General features: G+C 40.5%; 1 protein-coding gene across 1 annotated transcript in view; it reads right to left on the bottom strand.

The window, feature by feature from the left end:
* Positions 1 to 17,654, bottom strand: part of C7 (complement component 7) — a 47,170-nt gene that overhangs the window by 25,699 nt on the left and 3,817 nt on the right. The window contains exons 2-8 of the mRNA XM_006774551.2: positions 15,615 to 15,670; positions 13,386 to 13,461; positions 8,948 to 9,089; positions 6,885 to 7,032; positions 5,753 to 5,891; positions 3,332 to 3,505; positions 1,894 to 2,137 (exon numbers count right to left, since the gene is read on the bottom strand). Coding sequence (XP_006774614.1) covers positions 1,894 to 2,137; positions 3,332 to 3,505; positions 5,753 to 5,891; positions 6,885 to 7,032; positions 8,948 to 9,089; positions 13,386 to 13,461; positions 15,615 to 15,670 — 979 coding nt within the window. The remainder of the gene's footprint in view (positions 1 to 1,893; positions 2,138 to 3,331; positions 3,506 to 5,752; positions 5,892 to 6,884; positions 7,033 to 8,947; positions 9,090 to 13,385; positions 13,462 to 15,614; positions 15,671 to 17,654) is intronic.

Below are 17,654 nucleotides of genomic sequence, written 5' to 3'. Positions count from 1 at the left end.
AAAGAACAATTGGGGGCATATACAGGGTGGGGCAAAAGTAAGGTTACAGTTGTTTACATGGAAAACAATACAATAACTAATAAATAATAATATAAGAATAAACTCTCTGTTTTATGTACTCACAACTGTAAACCTACTTTTGCCCCCACCCTGTATCATATCCCAGGAGAGTTTACTCAAAAGAATACTTTTACCAACTTGAAAAGCTTTTAAAAAATTCTCTTCATTTCTTTTAAGTGCTGAAAAAAAATAAAGGCAGTAAACCTGATTTTAGATCAAGTCACTTTCTAGATTAATTTTCCAAGGAAATATTGTCTCTGTCGCTGCTACAAAAACCTGTGCTTGTGCAATTTATTTCCAACCTGTGAAATCAGGAAAGTTCAAATATTACTTAAACGTTATTTGGTAAAAATCAAGCCCAAAGGAAAAAACCAGGCAATGGAAACAGAAAAATATGGCAGTTCACCCACAAGAGAAACTACAAGACCTCCTCTGAACTCATGAAGAAGTCTTACCCTCGCTCACTCTGAAACTTACCATGGAAGCAACCACTGTAAGTCTTGGAAACTACCTTGTATTCTCTCTAGTAAAAATACAATGAGACAATCGGGGACATTTCCACCTGATTTCCTAATGACGGGTATTTCAAGTAGACACCTGACCTGAATCCTGCAGTATCAAATTTTAAACCTATTGTTCTAATTTTACCATCATATTTAGTAGCAGCTATTCATTATTTCTTGTTATAGAATAGTAAACGAACAGTGCTGCCTAACATTTTTTAAATGCTGCTTTAATGAAATATTTAAACATGTTTTTTTAAGAAAAGGAGTCTTACTCTCCTCCAAGGTTGTAAGGGCTTCTTGACTGACAAGAAGCATCCTGAGGAGATGACTCGGAATGAAGAAGGAGGTGTGGGCATCAGCTTAAGGGCAAAGTTGTGAAGGGACAGGTTTTCCTGGGAACATTAGTAAACCAAAGCCAAAAGGTCTCTGAGAGGAAGAGTGGATACCAAGACACCACTCTCTCCCTTCCCACATTGGGGCAGCTGGTGAGGATCTACAAAATGCGAACTCAGTGGCATGCTCTGATTCTAGCAAAAAGTTCCTATCAGATACGTAGCAGAAGGAAAAAACTGAGCTGGCTCTAGAGCCAGTTGGACATTCTTATGACCTATATATGTACTCTTCCATAGGTCTCCATTTCTCAGTCTGTGGGACAAGAATTAGAGTGGCTGTCTCACCGGGTAACAGTGAGGGTCATTGCTAAAACATGTAACTTGGCCCAGCCAGCATGGCTCAGTGGTTGAGCATTGACCTATGAACCAGGAGGTCACAGTTTAATTCCCAGTCAGGGCACATGCCTGGTTGCAGGCTGGCTCCCCAGTGTGGGGCATGCAGGAGGCAGCCGATCAATGATTCTCTCTCATCATTGATGTTTCTATCTCTCTCTCCCTCTCCCTTCCTCTCTGAAATCAATAGAAATATATTTTTAAAAACCAACCAAAAAATTCCACATTTAAAAAAATATAAAACAAAACACATTGATTTCTGCAATAATGGTCAATTCCTCATTAGCTTCCCCTGAGGAATAATATTTAATCTGAGAAATGGGAAAGGTTGAAAGGTGTTCTAAAAACCCAGTCAACACCCTATCTAGATAACCAGTGATGATAATGGATTAACTCACATGTCAGGGCACTAAAAGAGTAGGCAGGCCTTTCTTAAAGCCTGTAAGATTTTGAGTAAAATGTAATGGACTCTTGCCATTTGGGATGACTTTGTAATTTAATTTCTATTTGTCTTATTTTAGAGCTTTAAAGTTTAACTCCATGTTATTCCCCATTACAATCCCTGCAATGCTTGTACATAAAATTTTTAAAAATACTCTTACCACTTTGTTTCATTTTTTCTGTGTCCACGTAAAAGAGAACTTTGTACTCTCCTCCTAAGGATCCAGACTGCAGAAAATGTGTCCCATACTTTTCGATTAATTGTCGGTAGGCACTGTAGTCGTACAGAGAGGGGAGGTAGGAGAGTTCCCTCCAGAACGGCTCAGCGAGTTGTAAAAATTCCGGATTGTTATTGATGAACTGAGCCACTTCCACAGTGTTCTGAAGAACCAGCAATTGATAACTCTATGGGAAGAGGAAACAGTAAAAGGAGTTTTAGGTGGAAGATGAAAAGGTAATGGTGATAGTTCCTATCCAATGTCTCCCTCAACTGCCTCTTCCTCAGCTGCCACCTTCAACCCAGACTATATAAATTTTAATTCTGCTGCATGACAAGGTCTGTTCTGGGCCCACTCATTTGAAGCAATCCAAGGAATTTTTGGAATCCCAAGTAGGAACAATATCTGAGGGATGTCATGGTAACTTCTTTTAAAACCCCTGACCAAGTTGTTAATGTAGTTTGTCAACTACAAAAAGAGAACCAACTTAAATGCTAGATAATTTCACAAATAAGTATATAAAATAATGTGTCTTTAGGGTCCACATCGTTGGGTGGCCATATAATGATCTCCCATATTGAAGCATTTATAAGTTAAGCCACTTCATAATGAGGTCTTTTAACTACTTCTTAAGCATTTTTTGACGATGTTTAAGAACGATCTATCTTATAACAAATCCTCACTTATGTGAACAATATGGATATGGCCAATGTTTTTATAGCTCATATTTCCACAGTTTCTTAGTCATAAAACCAATAAAATATACTTTTATAACTCTCTTGTGTGATTTATTAATCAAGTTACTTACTTTAAGAATGAGATAAAATATGCAGATTATAAATGATGATCAGCCTGAAATTTTTTTCAGCAATAAGTGTGTATCAAGTAGTACAATTCATGTCAACTGTTTAGATTGCCTGAGATGAAAGTTTTAACATTTCAAAACAACAAAGTATCTTAAGTCTTTTAACTTCCTTATGTGAAAATTTTGGCATCTCAAAAGTAATAAAGTATTTTAAATCTTTTCTATCATTAGCATTTAGGGAGTTTATATCAATTGGATTTTTAAAATTAAAACACTTAAAATAGCATTATCAGTAATCATGAATGAGAAATTTAGGAAAGTTTTAACTAGAAGATTTGCAGGTAAGCTTTTTTTTAGATTTTTAAATAAGTACAAATACTTTAATGAAAAAATGAAAGCATAAATAAATATACCAAAGAGAATTAACAAGAGGAGATCATACCCTTTAAAGAAATATATTTTCTCTTTGAGGAAGATACTGTCACCCTATTTAAAAAATAAAAGCTGATCCTTTTGTCAATGTTACAAATAGCTAAACCAGTAAAATATGGAAAAGTTAACTTAATACATACTAACCTTTTTCTTCTGATTTTGCTGGTAATTTGAATTACTATTGTATGAAGAAGATGATGATGAAAATCCAAAATAGGAGCGTTTCCTTGTAGATGATGAAGTCACTGTGGATGTTTGTTTTACATAAGACCAGCTACTGTTATAAAATTCATAATTAAAGTCATTATTTATTTTCACCTGTAAAGAAAATGAAAAGTTTTGCTATAACCAAATTAAGACTTTGGACATAATCAAGAACCTTTTATCATAGATCCTTTAATATGGATACTTGCGTCCTACAATCTTCTAAAGACAAAGCTCTTTATTGACACAAAACAACTGTGCCTTGCCCTGGACAGTGTGGCTCAGTTGGTTGAATGTTGTCTTGTGTGCTGAAAGGTCACTGGTTCAATTCCCAGTCAGGGCACATACCAAGATTGCAGACTCTATCCCAGGGCAGGGTGCATACAGAAGGCAACTGATCAATGTTTCCCTCTCTCTCCCTCTCCCTTCTTCTCTCTCTAAAAGCAATAAAAACATATAAAAAATAAACAACAACCATGCTTCTCATTAAGACCAGGCCTGCATGAATATAAGGAATCAAGTTCATTCTGTAATTACTCTCTGTTAAGCCAGAAACATGGTATCAATAATGGCAATACCAAGCGCTTCTCAAAATATATCTGTGGGATCCTCAGTAGGGGGCTTGCTGAAGGCAGCTGATAAATGATTCTCTCATCATTGATATTTCTGTCTCTCCCTCTCCCTTCCTCTCTGAAATCAATAAAAATATATTTTTAAAAAATATACATCTGTGTACAAACGTCTTCCATTTTCCTTTACAGTCAACATTTAGCTCAGAATTGAGCAAATTAACAAAACTACACTAAAAAAAGAACTACAAAGCATTTGGTTCTTGATATATTTTTTTTGTTTAACAGAGAGGGACAGAGATGCAAATAGGTTACATCATGCAATCAAATTACTTGGATTTTGTTTTGGAACATTCTATATGATTCCGTAGTATATTTAACTTTCCAATTCTGTACAATTTATGTGAGTAAGTCTCTTAGCTCCTTAGTTCAGCCATCTACTCTACACATAACTAACTGCAAGAATCATCTTTTTTTCAATGCAATATGATCTTCTTAAATTTTCCTTAATTACATAAGAAACAGTTGGGAACAGCAATAAAAATGCCACCTACATCAGCATGAATGAAATTCAAAACCATAATTTTGAGTAAAAAAGACCATCCATGGAAGAACATATACCATATGCACCATTTATATAAAACTACAAAACAGTCAAAACGAAAACGAAACTACAAATTTTTATTTGGAGACAAAGATATAGGAAATACACATAATCAGAAAAACAAGGAAATGATTAATACACAAAGCGAGATAGTGATGGCCTGGGGAGTTGGGGAGAGGAGGACTGAGCAGAGAGGGGTAAGCGAGAACCTTTAAGTCACTGGTAATCTATTTCTTTAGGTGGGTGATGGGCATATATGGGTACTTGCTCTATTAGTTTTTCCCCAACTGCACACATATGTTATTCACACTCTTTTGTACATATGAAATCTTTCACAGTTTGAAAATAAAAACATGTTTCTGAGGAAATGATCATACCAGGGCCTTGACTTTTAACACCCATGCTGGGACAGACCAGGTGGTCCTGGGCCCATACAGAGCAGAGGCCAAATGAAAATGAGGCAAAAGGAGATTTCAGCTCAAATGACACAAGTTAAAGTACCCTTGCCCCATGCTGTAGGGTTACATAAGGGGTATTCTTTATAGATATATTTGTTTTTAACACACACACATATATATGTACTATTTATATATATTTTTACTGATTTCAAAGAGAGGAAGGAAGAGGGAGAGAGAGATAGAAACATCAATAAGAGAGAAACATCAATTAACTCCCTCTTGCACAGCCCATACTGGGGATCGAGCCCGCAACTCGGGCATATGCCCTGACTGGGAATAAAATCGTGACCTCTTGGTTCATAGGTTGACGCTCAACCACTGAGCCACCCCAGCCAGGCTGGGTATTCTTTTTAAGTCCATATAAAACATTTATAAGAATTGACCACAGCCCTGACCGGTTTGGCTCAGTGGATAGAGTGTTGGCCTGCAGACCGAGCGGTCCCGTGTTCAATTCCAGTCAAGAGCATTTACCTTGGCTGCGGGCACATCCCCAGCGGGAGGTGTGCAGGAGGCAGCTGATGGATGTTTCTCTCTCATCAATATTTCTAACTCTCTATCCCTCTCCCTTCCTCTCTGTAAAAAATCAATGAAATATATATATTTTAAAAAATTGACCACATAGTAGGCACAAGTAAGCTCTCCACAAATACCAAAATATATATCATGTAAATAATGATTTCTGGCAACAACTCACAGGTGGGAAATAAGTAAAGTACATGCAATTCAGTACCTCAAATGTGTAGGAGAGGACATTGGCGCTCAGCCTGTAGTAGTCGGGTTTATCCCCACTGAACACCTTTCTGCACTGGCCGCCGAAACTCTTCGTGTTGATGACTCTGCTCCGGAACTGGCCGGTGAGTGCATTGTAACTGTTGTGGGTGTTTTTTTAACCGGAAGAACAGATGGTTAAAAATCAGAAATAGCACTTGCTGGAAACAGCGTCATTAGAGAACTCTAGAAATATATTACAGTTAAGTATGTCTTCGAAAGAGAGCTCAGATAAAGAGGACAGAATTCTAGTGCATATCCTACGTTCTCCAGCTTCCCATGCTTGGTGTGGTAGCTAAAACTAATGTCTGGGAAAAGCCAACTTCTTCCAGCCTAAGCACATGTTTGGGAAATATACGTCCTTGTGTAGCTATGGCAACAGCTGGCTTTGAATTTATCACAGATAAAACCAATACCATTACGATTACCTTCGAGGACAGAGAGCACTCTACGCAGAATTTCAACTGATTGCCTCTTAGCATGTTGCCTGGTGTCCTCTTTAGGGTAATTTTATCACTTCTCTATGAATGCATTTTGAAATATCATAGAAAAATCACATCTATCATTCTATAATAGATTATTTTAAAGCCTTGAAATCTTAACTTGGGTCTGATCCTTAAAAATTCTTCAGAATTCTTTTTGAAAAGACAAACACAGGATTGTCTCAACTTTACTTGGAAATAAAAGTCCCCAGCTCATCTGAGCAATTACTTTTTAGCCTGCATATTCCAATATACTGCTCTCTTGCTTTATCTCTCTCTCTCCCTCTCTATTCTCTCTCTCTCTCTCTCCAACAGGGTGACCGACTATGTGGATTTTTCCAGGTCTGTGAGGTTTCCTTGGACGCAAGACTTTCGGTGCTTAAACCATGGCAGTCCTGGGACAATTGGTCACTCCACATTTTACTGCATATGTATTTATGGGTATACAGATAGGAATTAAAAAATTGTTTCAGGATGTAGCAAAGAGCTCTGAGCCAGAGGCTTGGTTATTAGGTGATTTGCTATTAGACTTACCAAAAAATAATAACAAAACAAAACAAAATGAAGAATTATAACCCACCAGTATGCACAGGTGGCTGCCCAGCCCCTTACCCATTTCCAGTAAGTTCAATGTTGGGAGGAGGTTTATCGAGGTCGCAGGAGCGTCTGCTGTCTGTGTCCTCACATCCATCCTCATCGGCGCCATCTTCATCACAGTCAGAATCCCCGTTGCAAACCAGGGACTTGCTGATGCATTGGCCTGACCATGAGAAAAGCACCCACACAAAAATAACGGAGGCAGGAAGGGAACACCACGTGGGATCAAATCGTCTGCCCGCAGCCCCCAGCATGCACTGGCCTTTCAGTGTGAATTTAACATCCCTGTCCCGGAAGGACTGGTGATTATGTTGGTCCTCAGAACACACAGAATTGACTCTGACCTTGGCCAGACACAAAACTGAAAATAAAGCCTGAATTCCGACTCCAGGCTTTCACTCATGAGCATCAAGCAGTTTGTCTGAGTCCTCCAAAACCAGACCATGCCAACCACTGGGAGGACAGATTGACCTCCTGCCCTTGAACTTTCGGTTTCTTTTCTGGAATCACTGACCAAGATGCCAAGTCCTGCTTTTCTTGGTGACTTAGATGTGCGAGCTTTGAGAGCGTGGCAACCGAGCCACAAGGTTACAGCTCAACATTAACACCTACTCTGTTTGAGAGACTCTTCTGGATATGGGGATACAAGTATGAATCAAAATGGTATTTGTTAGGTTTTTAATACATTTTACAATGTCACAGGAAAGATATAAAGACATAGATCATTACAATTCAACAACATGATTGTCACAGTAGACATATGCGCAGGGTTCCCAGGATGCACTGGAGGGTACAAATGATCAAACCCCCGCCAACCTCCCCAGCATCCTCTGCAGCCACTCGGCCAGCTTCCCATGCCCTAGTCACCCTGGATCACTTCCATGAACAAAGGCCAGGCTTTCCGTCGTCTCCACTGACCTTGCACTTATAGTTCTCTCAGCCTAGAAGGGTTTCCTCTACCGACCACCTGCTTGTCTTCAATAATCAAATGACACATGGTCTCCTTGCAGAAACCGTCTCTACCCCACAGGCTGCGATGCACGTCCTTCCACTTGTCCTTCCACGCTGTCCGGATGGGATAGCACACACCCGCTATGCTGTCCCTCATGCCCATGCAGCAAACATTGGTTGAGAGTGTACCAGGCACTCCAGATGCAAAAACTATATGGGGTACAGGCCCGGGCAAAAGTCGGTTTACAGTTGTTCATATGGAAAATACAATAATTAATAAATAAATAATAATGCAAGAACAAACTCCTTGCTTTACGTACTCATAACTCTAAACCTACTTTTGACCACCCTGCATGTCCTCAAAGAGCTCAGTCTGCCAAGAGACATCCAGGCCAACCAATGGTCCAGATTGCAGATGTACATAGGAAACACGGAAGTGATTTGTTAATTAGTTCTCTTGGCTAGAGGTTCAGGGAAAGCTTCTCAAAGGAGGTGTCATGTAATTTGGGCTTTGAAAGTAAAATAGGACTTTGACAAGTATTTCTAAAGAACACTTCAAACACAGGGGTTATTTATGTACTATTCTGTCCATAAAACTTTAAAAAATTTTTTGAGGGAAGAGGCTATGTGTTTTATTTCTAAATCCACAACACTTATCACTGTATCTGGAACATAATGAAGAAGAATAAATGCTTGCTGAAGGTTGTTGAATTAATCTGATGCTATAAATGCAACATAGACAATAAATCAAATAATAATGGGAAAAGTATGTTTCAAGCACCCATGCATAAGGGTGACTTGTATTGCTCCTTGATTAGCTATTAGAGTTGCTTTTCTTATAAACATAATAATGCTTTTGGTAGTAACATTTTTCCCAGTCTCAGTGCAATGTCAAGAACTATTTTGTGTGTTTTTTTGAAGAGGCAAAGAATCTTCCCACTTTTATGACCATATGCCTCCCTTTACATTTAAAAGAATAATAGCTGAGTGTGATTATCATGCCAATAAAAATGATACTGATATTTGAGGGAAATTAATTTATCGGTCAGTAAAATTCAACAAATATATACTGAGCAATTTAAACAAATAACATTTGAGTTTACACTCCGCCTATGGAAAGCCAGTACCTGAAAAACACCTGAAACGCTGTCCACATCCCTCTTCCGTTGGACACCCTTGTGTAGGTTCACACGTTTGTGTCTGAAAAGCACTTCCGGCACAAGGGTGGCCGCCATACTGCGCATAAACATCAATCATCCGCCTGCGAGTCTAAACAAAGAACAGGTAGTGCTTATCGATAACTCCAGATTCCTTTATCTGAGAAATTAAATCTGAGAAACATTAATACAATTGGAGAAGCAATGTCTGGGAAATGGTCCTGGATCCCACAGAAGTAAAACCTACAAAATCAATGAACCCACAGACCCACTTGTCCTTGAGTCCAGTGACACTTGGGTTATTATTACAGATAATCTACACTAATAAAAGACAAAGATGCTAATTGACCGTACCTTCGCTACGCCCACCAGCCAATCAGAGCGACTATATGCAAATTAACCCAACCAAGATGTCGGTTAATTTGCATATACCAGCTGGGAGCGAAGACTGAAAACAACGTGGAAGTGAAGTGCTACAGAAGGGAGCAAAGTAGAGGCGGCAGAGACAGGAACGGAGCCAAGGCGGCAGAGGCGGGAGGGAAACCAGCTGTGCGGTGGAGCCGGAGGGAAAACAAACCAGCCGTGCGGCAGAGCGGGAGTGAAGCCCACGTCAGCGGGCTTCACTCCCTTCTCTGCTTCATTCCAGCCACAGGAAGCCCTATTCTGGCAGGAATCTTCCTGCAACGGGCCTCTAGTATATTTTATTTATATATGTGTATGTATATATTTACTCTCAGGAGTGAGGGCTAAAAATATATATTAGAGAATCTTTAAGAAAATAACCTGAAAGAATTAGCTGGGTAAACATGTATGCAAATAGACTGCAATGTAGAAGATTAATGTCTTTGCCAAAGCTTTGTACCAAAAGCTAATTAGAAGGGCAACAATGAATTTGGGTGGAGAGAGAGTAATGGTTTTGGGAAGAGGGTTGAGATGAAGTGGAGTTATGGAAAACTTTGGAAAAGTGGTGGCAATTAATTTGAACTGAATGTTAACCCTTTGTCAGGAAAGCAAATCAAGGCAAAACGATCCAGAGAGAAATGTGGTCACATAGAAGTCAAATTTACAAAACAGAAGCCTGGCCTGTGTGGCTAAGTGGTCGAGCATTAACCTCTGAACCAGGAGGTCACTGTTAGATTCCCGGTCAGGGCACATGCCGGGATTACAGGTGGGGGGCTTGCAGGAGGCAGCCAATCAATGTTTCTCTTTCATTGATGTGTCTATCTCTCTCTCCCTCTCCCTTCCTCTCTGAAATCAATAAAAAATATATTTTAAACAATTTTACAAAACAGAAGCCTTAGTAGTCCAAAGGTGAAGCTGCATCTACAATAGGATGTTAGGAAACCATCAAAATCCTTGATGTCTAAAATGGAAACTAGCTCAAAAGCAAACCTCTACGGAAGCGGGGCGGGAGGTGGGGGGGTGGCAGGGAGGAAGGGGCAGTAGGGGGAAATTTAGAAAATCATCAAGCAAATTGAGAAACAACTAATCATCTTAAAATGCAACAATCAACATGTATCCAATGTTTAAACAAAAACGAAAGATCTACAAAGCCCTTTCCCTCCCCAAAGGTGCATCATCAAAGCCTCTTCCTATACTCAGCTCTTCCCCATTAATAAAAATGAGTAAAATTTGACATTCCAGAGCATGTAACCTTGAGCAAAGACCAACAGGGAAAATCAGATATGTTGAGTCTATTCATGCATCTTAAACTGGTTAGAAGTGGGGATTTCTTGGGACACAGGGTCACAGGAATGTGATATGAACTCTGAGCAGTTTTACATCAGCCTGGGCCTGGCTCTGGCATTTCTCGGTTGGGAATGGAACTCAGTACAGTTTCTTTATTATTATTATTATTATTATTATTATTATTATATTTTATTGATTTCAGAGAGAGAGGAAGGGAGAGGGAGAGATAGAAACATCAATGATGGTAGAATCAGTGATCAGCTGCCTCCTGCACGCCCCCTACTGGGGATCGAGCCTGCAACCTGGGCATGTGCCCTGACCAAGAATTGTGACCTTCTAGTTCATAGGTTGACACTCAACCACTGAGCTACACCAGCTGGGCTCAATACAGTTTCTTACTAAGTTTTAAGTTTCTTTATTCAATTGATGAAGACACCTCTCATGTGTGGCTGATTAATTTGTCATTCTCTGAAGTTCAAGGCATGGATTGTGTTGTATAAGTGATGTTTTCCCTCCCTGTCTGTCAGGAGGACCTTGATGACTGCCTACGCCCAGCAGTCTCATTCTCACCTGTCAGATTCTGATCTTATGACCCCTTTTTAATTTTCACTTGTCTCTTTCTGGATGAAAATTTTGATTGTATAAGCTAGGATGTATCCATTGCATCATGACCTTCTCTCAACGAGAAAAAATTGCTAATATGAAAAATACCTTCTATCTACTTCTATTTAGTGCTCTTTCTTAACAGTTTTTAAATTATAAAAATGTTTTCTGTGGTAGGTGTTTGTCTGATGTTCGCCTTGTTATCCATGTATTTTTTTGCCTATAATCAGAGTTGTCATCTATTATATTTGCCAGAAGCCAAATTCTGCAATTGTGTAAGTTATTTTGTAAATACCACTCACTGAGGTACTAAATAAATGCTTGAAGAAAATGATGATTATAATGATGCTTCAAAATTATGTTCTGCAATATGTTTCTGTTGTTCTAATAACTTAAAAAATAAATTTTAAATACATATTTTTATCCGAACAGCACTACTTCTAAAATAGTTTACAAATATCGAATAATATTGTGCACCTGAAACTATTAGAATATTACATGTCAATAATATTTCAATGAAAAATATTTGAACATTCAAATGGTCAGAAACTTTAAAACAAATATTACAGCCCTGGCTGGTTTGGCTCAGTGGATAGAGCATCAGCCTGTGAACTGAAGGGTCCCAGGTTCAATTCCTGTCAAGGGCACATGTCCAGGTTGCAGGCTCGATGCCCAGTAGGGGGCGTGCAGGAGGCAGCTGATCAATGATTCTCTCTCATCATTAATGTTTCTCTCTCCCTCTCCCTTCTTTTCTAAAATCAATAAAAATATATTTTAAAAAATAAAATAAAACAAACATTATATTTTTCAAATTCATCCTAAAGAATTATCAGAAAAGAGGATATATGCCTATGTATAAAAATGTTCATTAAATTTTTATTTATAATAACCAAAAATGTAAATAATCTAAAATATCAAACAATAGGAAAGTAGATAAATAAGTTTAATATATTTATATACAGCTATTAAAATTCATGCTGATATATATGCATAGCCCATGGACATAGACAATAGTGCGGAGAAGGACTGGGGTGGGGTGGGAGCTGGGTGGAGTGGGACAAAGGGGGGGAATGGAGCACATGTGTAATACTCTCAACAAAAAAATTCTTTTTTAATTTATGCTGACAGTATGTTAGGTTAAAATAGTAGAATATAAAACTATGATCAAATAATCTTAATTTTAAAAATCATAAACACACAGGAAGAAAACAAAAGAAATAACCAATGCTGTTATATTGGTTTCTTCTAAATGGTGGAATTATAAGTAGTGTTTTCTTTATGTATACTTTTCTGTTTTTTTCTCCAATGAGTAATTTATAAGAAAAAAAAAAGCATACATTTCTAGAAGGACTCTATAATCTCCAGAGCAGGTCTGGTCCTTTGTTTGTGTTACTTAAAAATGAAACTTCAGGTGTACTTTCCCTCTGAGGAGCACGCCCATGCCATTCCCCCACAGGCAGACACGTATCCCCCAACCTCGAAGGGACCCATGAGACTTGCAGCCGGGGAGCAAGGGCGGCAGCAGCTCAAGCTGGGCTAACCTCCTGAACCTCTCTCCAAGGCCCCTTTTCTTTGTTCAACCCTTCCCTTTGGATAGCCATGTCTCCCATACCCTTTTCCTTAAATAAATTCAATTTTCTTTTTAAAAATGGACCTTTAAAACATTGCAAAATGTTTGACTTTTCATGGTCATCCACTACTTGCCAGGCAAAACGAAGCGGTAATTTTGCCACTTGTTAGTGTTTATTTCAAATAAGAAGACAAGTTGAATCCATTAAACTTGAATCGGGTTTTGAATTGTCTACTGACTTCATTTCATGCTCTTCTTGTTTCTCTAGTAGCTCAGGAATTAGTGAGCTGCTTTTCATGGTTAGCCTATGTATTTCTGGTAAGATTCAGAAAAGATTTAGAAAAGTGCTGTGAGGAAAAGCTAGAATGCAGACATTACTTTATTACAATATTAATTATTATACAAGTTATACTTCTTTTCCTTTAAAATGACTAATTACATTTCAAGAAACATAAAAAATAGCATTCACACGTGAATGCCCTTTTGTCCACGCCTCAGCTATCTCAGCAGATAAGCGATAAATACGAAGTTTCTACGAGGGCCCACCTGAGACTTGGTGCAGCCATTGCATTCCGACCAAGGGCCGAAGGCGCCCCACTGGCAATTGACAGGAGAAGAGGCGCTGTCCAGCAGTTCATCAACGCAGGTGGGGAGGTAAGAGAGAGGGGACACAGAGAACAGTCAAAAGCTGCTTCACAAATTTACCAAAAGTATCCCAAAATATATTTTGTAAATCTGTAAAAGGGAGCCACTTTTTGAGAGATTAACATTTGTTAAACACCTATCATGTACCGGGCACTATGGAAACACTACAGTTGTAGACATATTAAAAGAGATAGGTCACTAACCATTGACAAAGGGGAAGACAAAGACACAGATGCACCAACAAGTGATCACAGTACAATAATACAACCGTAACCCGTGATGCAATAAATCCAATCTAAAAGATTTCACAATAGGAGTGTGTACAAGATGATGTTATGGAAATAGAGATGGGGAGTGGTCAGAGTCGGGAGGGATAAGTGAGAACATCTGGGAGGAAGGACTGTAGCCTTCGGAAGGATTCTGAGTGACATATGAAAAAGTTACTCAAAAACTCTCAAACCTGGGAGACCAGGAGTTCTAGAAAGAGCCTGGGAGGGTGGGATACTGAAGACGAGCAAGAGCTAAATGGACAGGAATTCACTTTTAAATGCTCCCCTGTTCATTTAGGTCCCTTCTTAAGCCCACACCCATAGAGGGGAAATCCGAGCCTAAACAAGTGCACTCAAAATATGTGGAAATGGCCCCGGTGAGGTTGAAACGGCCCCGGTGAGTTTGAAACGGCCCCGGTGAGGTCCGGACGGCCCCGGTGAGGTTGAAGCGGCCCCGGTGAGGTCAGCATGGCCCCGGGGAGGTTGAGACGGCCCCGGTGAGGTTGAAACGGCCCCGGTGAGATTGAAATGGCCCCGGTGAGGTCAGGATGGCCCTGGTGAGGTTGAAGCGGCCCTGGTGAGGTTGGCATGGCCCGGGGAGGTTGAGACAGCACTGGTGAGGTTGAGATGGTCCTGGTGAGGTAGGGCTATCCCCGGTGAGGTAGGGACGGCCCCAGTGAGGCTGACACAGCCCCAGTGAGGTTGGGATGGCTCCAGTGAGGTTGGGACAGATAATGGGGACCAGTCAAGGGGGGGAAAAAGGAGTCATATGTAATACTCTTTGTAATATTTTAAGAAATAAAAATTATTAAAAAAAATATGTGGAAATGGGGAGTTGGCACTCACACCATGCTTAACTCCAGCTGAGTGGAGGTCACGTGGCTCAGCCCTCAGACATTCCCCTCGCACACCCGCAAAGGGTGAAGGAATGGAGACTCCCGATTTCTGGATTGTGAGCACATTTCTAGCCTTGGACACATCTCGGGTGACCTGCGCTCCTCCTCGGGCCCTGGGTGACCTTGACAGTCAGGAGCCGGTGCTGCCGTATATGTGTCTCGGGTGCTTTGATGGAGCCAACCTGGCTAACCTGTGGTCTTGACGTGGCGCCACGGGTCCCAATGCCTTAGAATTACTGACCCTCAAACAATGTGAACTTGCTGTGTTCCTATCTGGGGTCCCAGGGACAGGCTCAGCCTCCCCCAAAGCGCGAGGCTTGGGGAGGGAAGCACGCTTGGTCTCACCTCCTCTGGGCTCCCCCTGCGCCCTGTCCAGGCCTCTGGCAGAGGGAGCCTCCAGCATGTGTGTAGGCAAACCAACTGTTTCCAGTTCCCAATCACGCAGCTGAGGCGCAGTGCTGCCCGGTCCCCAGCCACCAGCACGGCGCCTGACACATATTCTAATAGTTTCCTAGCGTGAACTGACCTGGTCCCGTCCTGCCAAACTGACCGCGAAACCACAACAAGGCCGTGGGTAAATGAGCCCGCCGTTCTCCAGGCCTCCACAGCCACTAAAGCTATGTCTGCAAAGACTCTCGACCTTTAAAATCCAAAGAATGTTCTGCAACGCCTACATTTAAAGATCAGATTCTGCTCTGGGCTGTGTAAGGCAGCTGCGATTCTCTGAAAGGGGGGAAAACCACAGCTGGACAGGCAGAAAACCTTGAGGAATTTTCATCCGCAGGCTTCTTCCTTGCAGCAAATAAAATAAGAATAAAACAAGCTTTTGCTATCATTGCCTTTTCTCAAGATGTGGAAAGATACAGCATTGAAGAGATAAACATGCTCGGGCTGCACTAAAACATTTCCTAAAAAAAACAAAAACAATTTTAATTATTTCCACACACAATCCAAACAATTCTCACCTTGAAAAAACTGGCAACTCTGCTATAAATCCCACCAAGATGAAGAAACGTATAGCCTGGGGGGAAATAAAAGCATTATTTTTGTTTGCATTTCTTAAATGAGTTGAAAGCCAATTCATTTGTACAAGTTAAGATTTGTGATTTAGGAATATAAAGTGAAAGGACCAGGGAGAAGGCTTGGTGACTCTACTTGTCTTTTAAGTCTCCATTTGAAATAAGAGTCGAATATAATTCTGTTAAGCTCACCTCCTATGGTTCATTTGTGTGTGCTTGTATTTTTATTTATTTCAGAGAGAAAAGGAAACTTGTCTTTTAAGTCTCCATTTGAAATAAGAGTTGAATATAATTCTGTTAAGCTCACCTCCTACTGTTCATTTGTGTGTGCTTGTATTTTTATTTATTTCAGAGAGAAAAGGAAAGAGAGAGAGAGATAAAAGCATCAATGATGAGAGAGTATCATTGATTGATTGCCTTCTGTCCCAAGCATTTCTGTAAGTTTCCATCATCTTTTACTTCCTTGCTCCACTGTCCTCTCAAGTTCTGCACCCATGAGGACACCCAGAGAGGAAAGGCCTGGAAGAAAGAGCAGAGCCGAGAGCAGAGGAGTTAAAAGGGAAATAAGCTTCATAAATGAAGACTCAGGGGTTGAGACACGTCCCTGGCCAGGGAGGCGGTGATGTGCGTCGCACTCCTTAGTTCGGTGGGTGGCTCCTGCGGTCTCTGAAGAGCCTCGGAGGCCTTGACCCCTCCTTACCTGCAACACCAGCCAGGTGTGGGGGTCTGACAGGTGACAGAATTGTGTGTAGAATGTAATTACGTTTTGTTTGAAAAATCAAATGTGTACTGAAAAACCTATGAAGAAGGATAACAGGATAAAAGTTTATTTCTGGTTGTAAAATCATAGGTGATTTTTATTATCTTACTTTTACTTTTAAGTATCTTCCTACATTACCTGACAACTGAAGGTGTAGGGCATATAATTCAAATCATTACTGGAGACACTCAAAGAACATCAAATGCATTCAATTCATAACCCAGAATAAACGTCTTTAAAATCATCTGACCCCTCATGCTAACAGGCCAGTATTATTCCTCTTCTGCCCCAAACTCCCCTTCTCTCAGTGTTGCTGTGGAGTGGCTTCCCAACCTTTTTTCCAGGCCCTCCCACTCCCCTCCGAGATCCCCTGTCCTCACATTAGTTATCTCCCCTTGGTTATAAAATCCTTCTTGCCTGCCTCTGTCTTTTAAACTTGCACAAATCCTTCAGCCTCTTATTCTGACCAGCACAACCAAGGAGCTGTGGGCCACGTGGAAATGAGTAAACAATGGTGGCATAGCTAGGACGCCTCCTGAGTTTTCAACAGACACATGAAGCATGTAATGTAAAACAACATCTTCAAAAGGTTTTATTTGTTAATTATAAACAACATGTTTCTCTTTCCTTTCTCAACACGTCTCTCAGCTCCCATTTTTCCTGCCCGGGGGAAAGCCTATATCAGAGCTATGTTAGTCACTCCCAGGCATTAGCAAATTTTCAGAAAATAAAATTCTGGAACAAGTTAACAGTCAAATTTCAATTTATCATCTGATTTCAAATGTTTCTCCTGCTCCCAGTTCCTGGATGCTCACGACAGTCCTCCGGCTTCTCTCCCACTTCCCTCCCCAAAGCTGCCTCTTATCTTCTTCCAAGTCAGAGCAGCAGGAGTGAAAGAGGAAAGGGCCAAAAAGGACATTTTTAAAAAATTATTATTAAATGTATTGGGGTGCCCTGGCCATATTGGCTCAGTGGATAGAGTGTCGGCCTGAGGACTGAAGGGTCCCAGGTTTGATTCCACTTAAGGGCACATGTCTGGTTGTGGGCTCTGTCCCCCAGTGCGGGGCGTGCAGGAAGCAAACGATTGATGGTTCTCTCTCATCACTGATGTTTCTATCTCTCTCTCCCTTTCTCTTCCTCTCTGAAATCAATAAAAATATAAAACATTCATACACACACACACACACACACACACACACACACACACACATGCCCCTAGCAGGGAG

This window comes from Myotis davidii, unplaced genomic scaffold (genome assembly GCF_000327345.1).
Source record: "Myotis davidii unplaced genomic scaffold, ASM32734v1 scaffold348, whole genome shotgun sequence".
NCBI lineage: Eukaryota > Metazoa > Chordata > Mammalia > Chiroptera > Vespertilionidae > Myotis > Myotis davidii.
The sequence above is the reverse complement of the archived record's forward strand: the minus strand, read 5'-3'. Positions and strand labels throughout refer to the sequence as shown.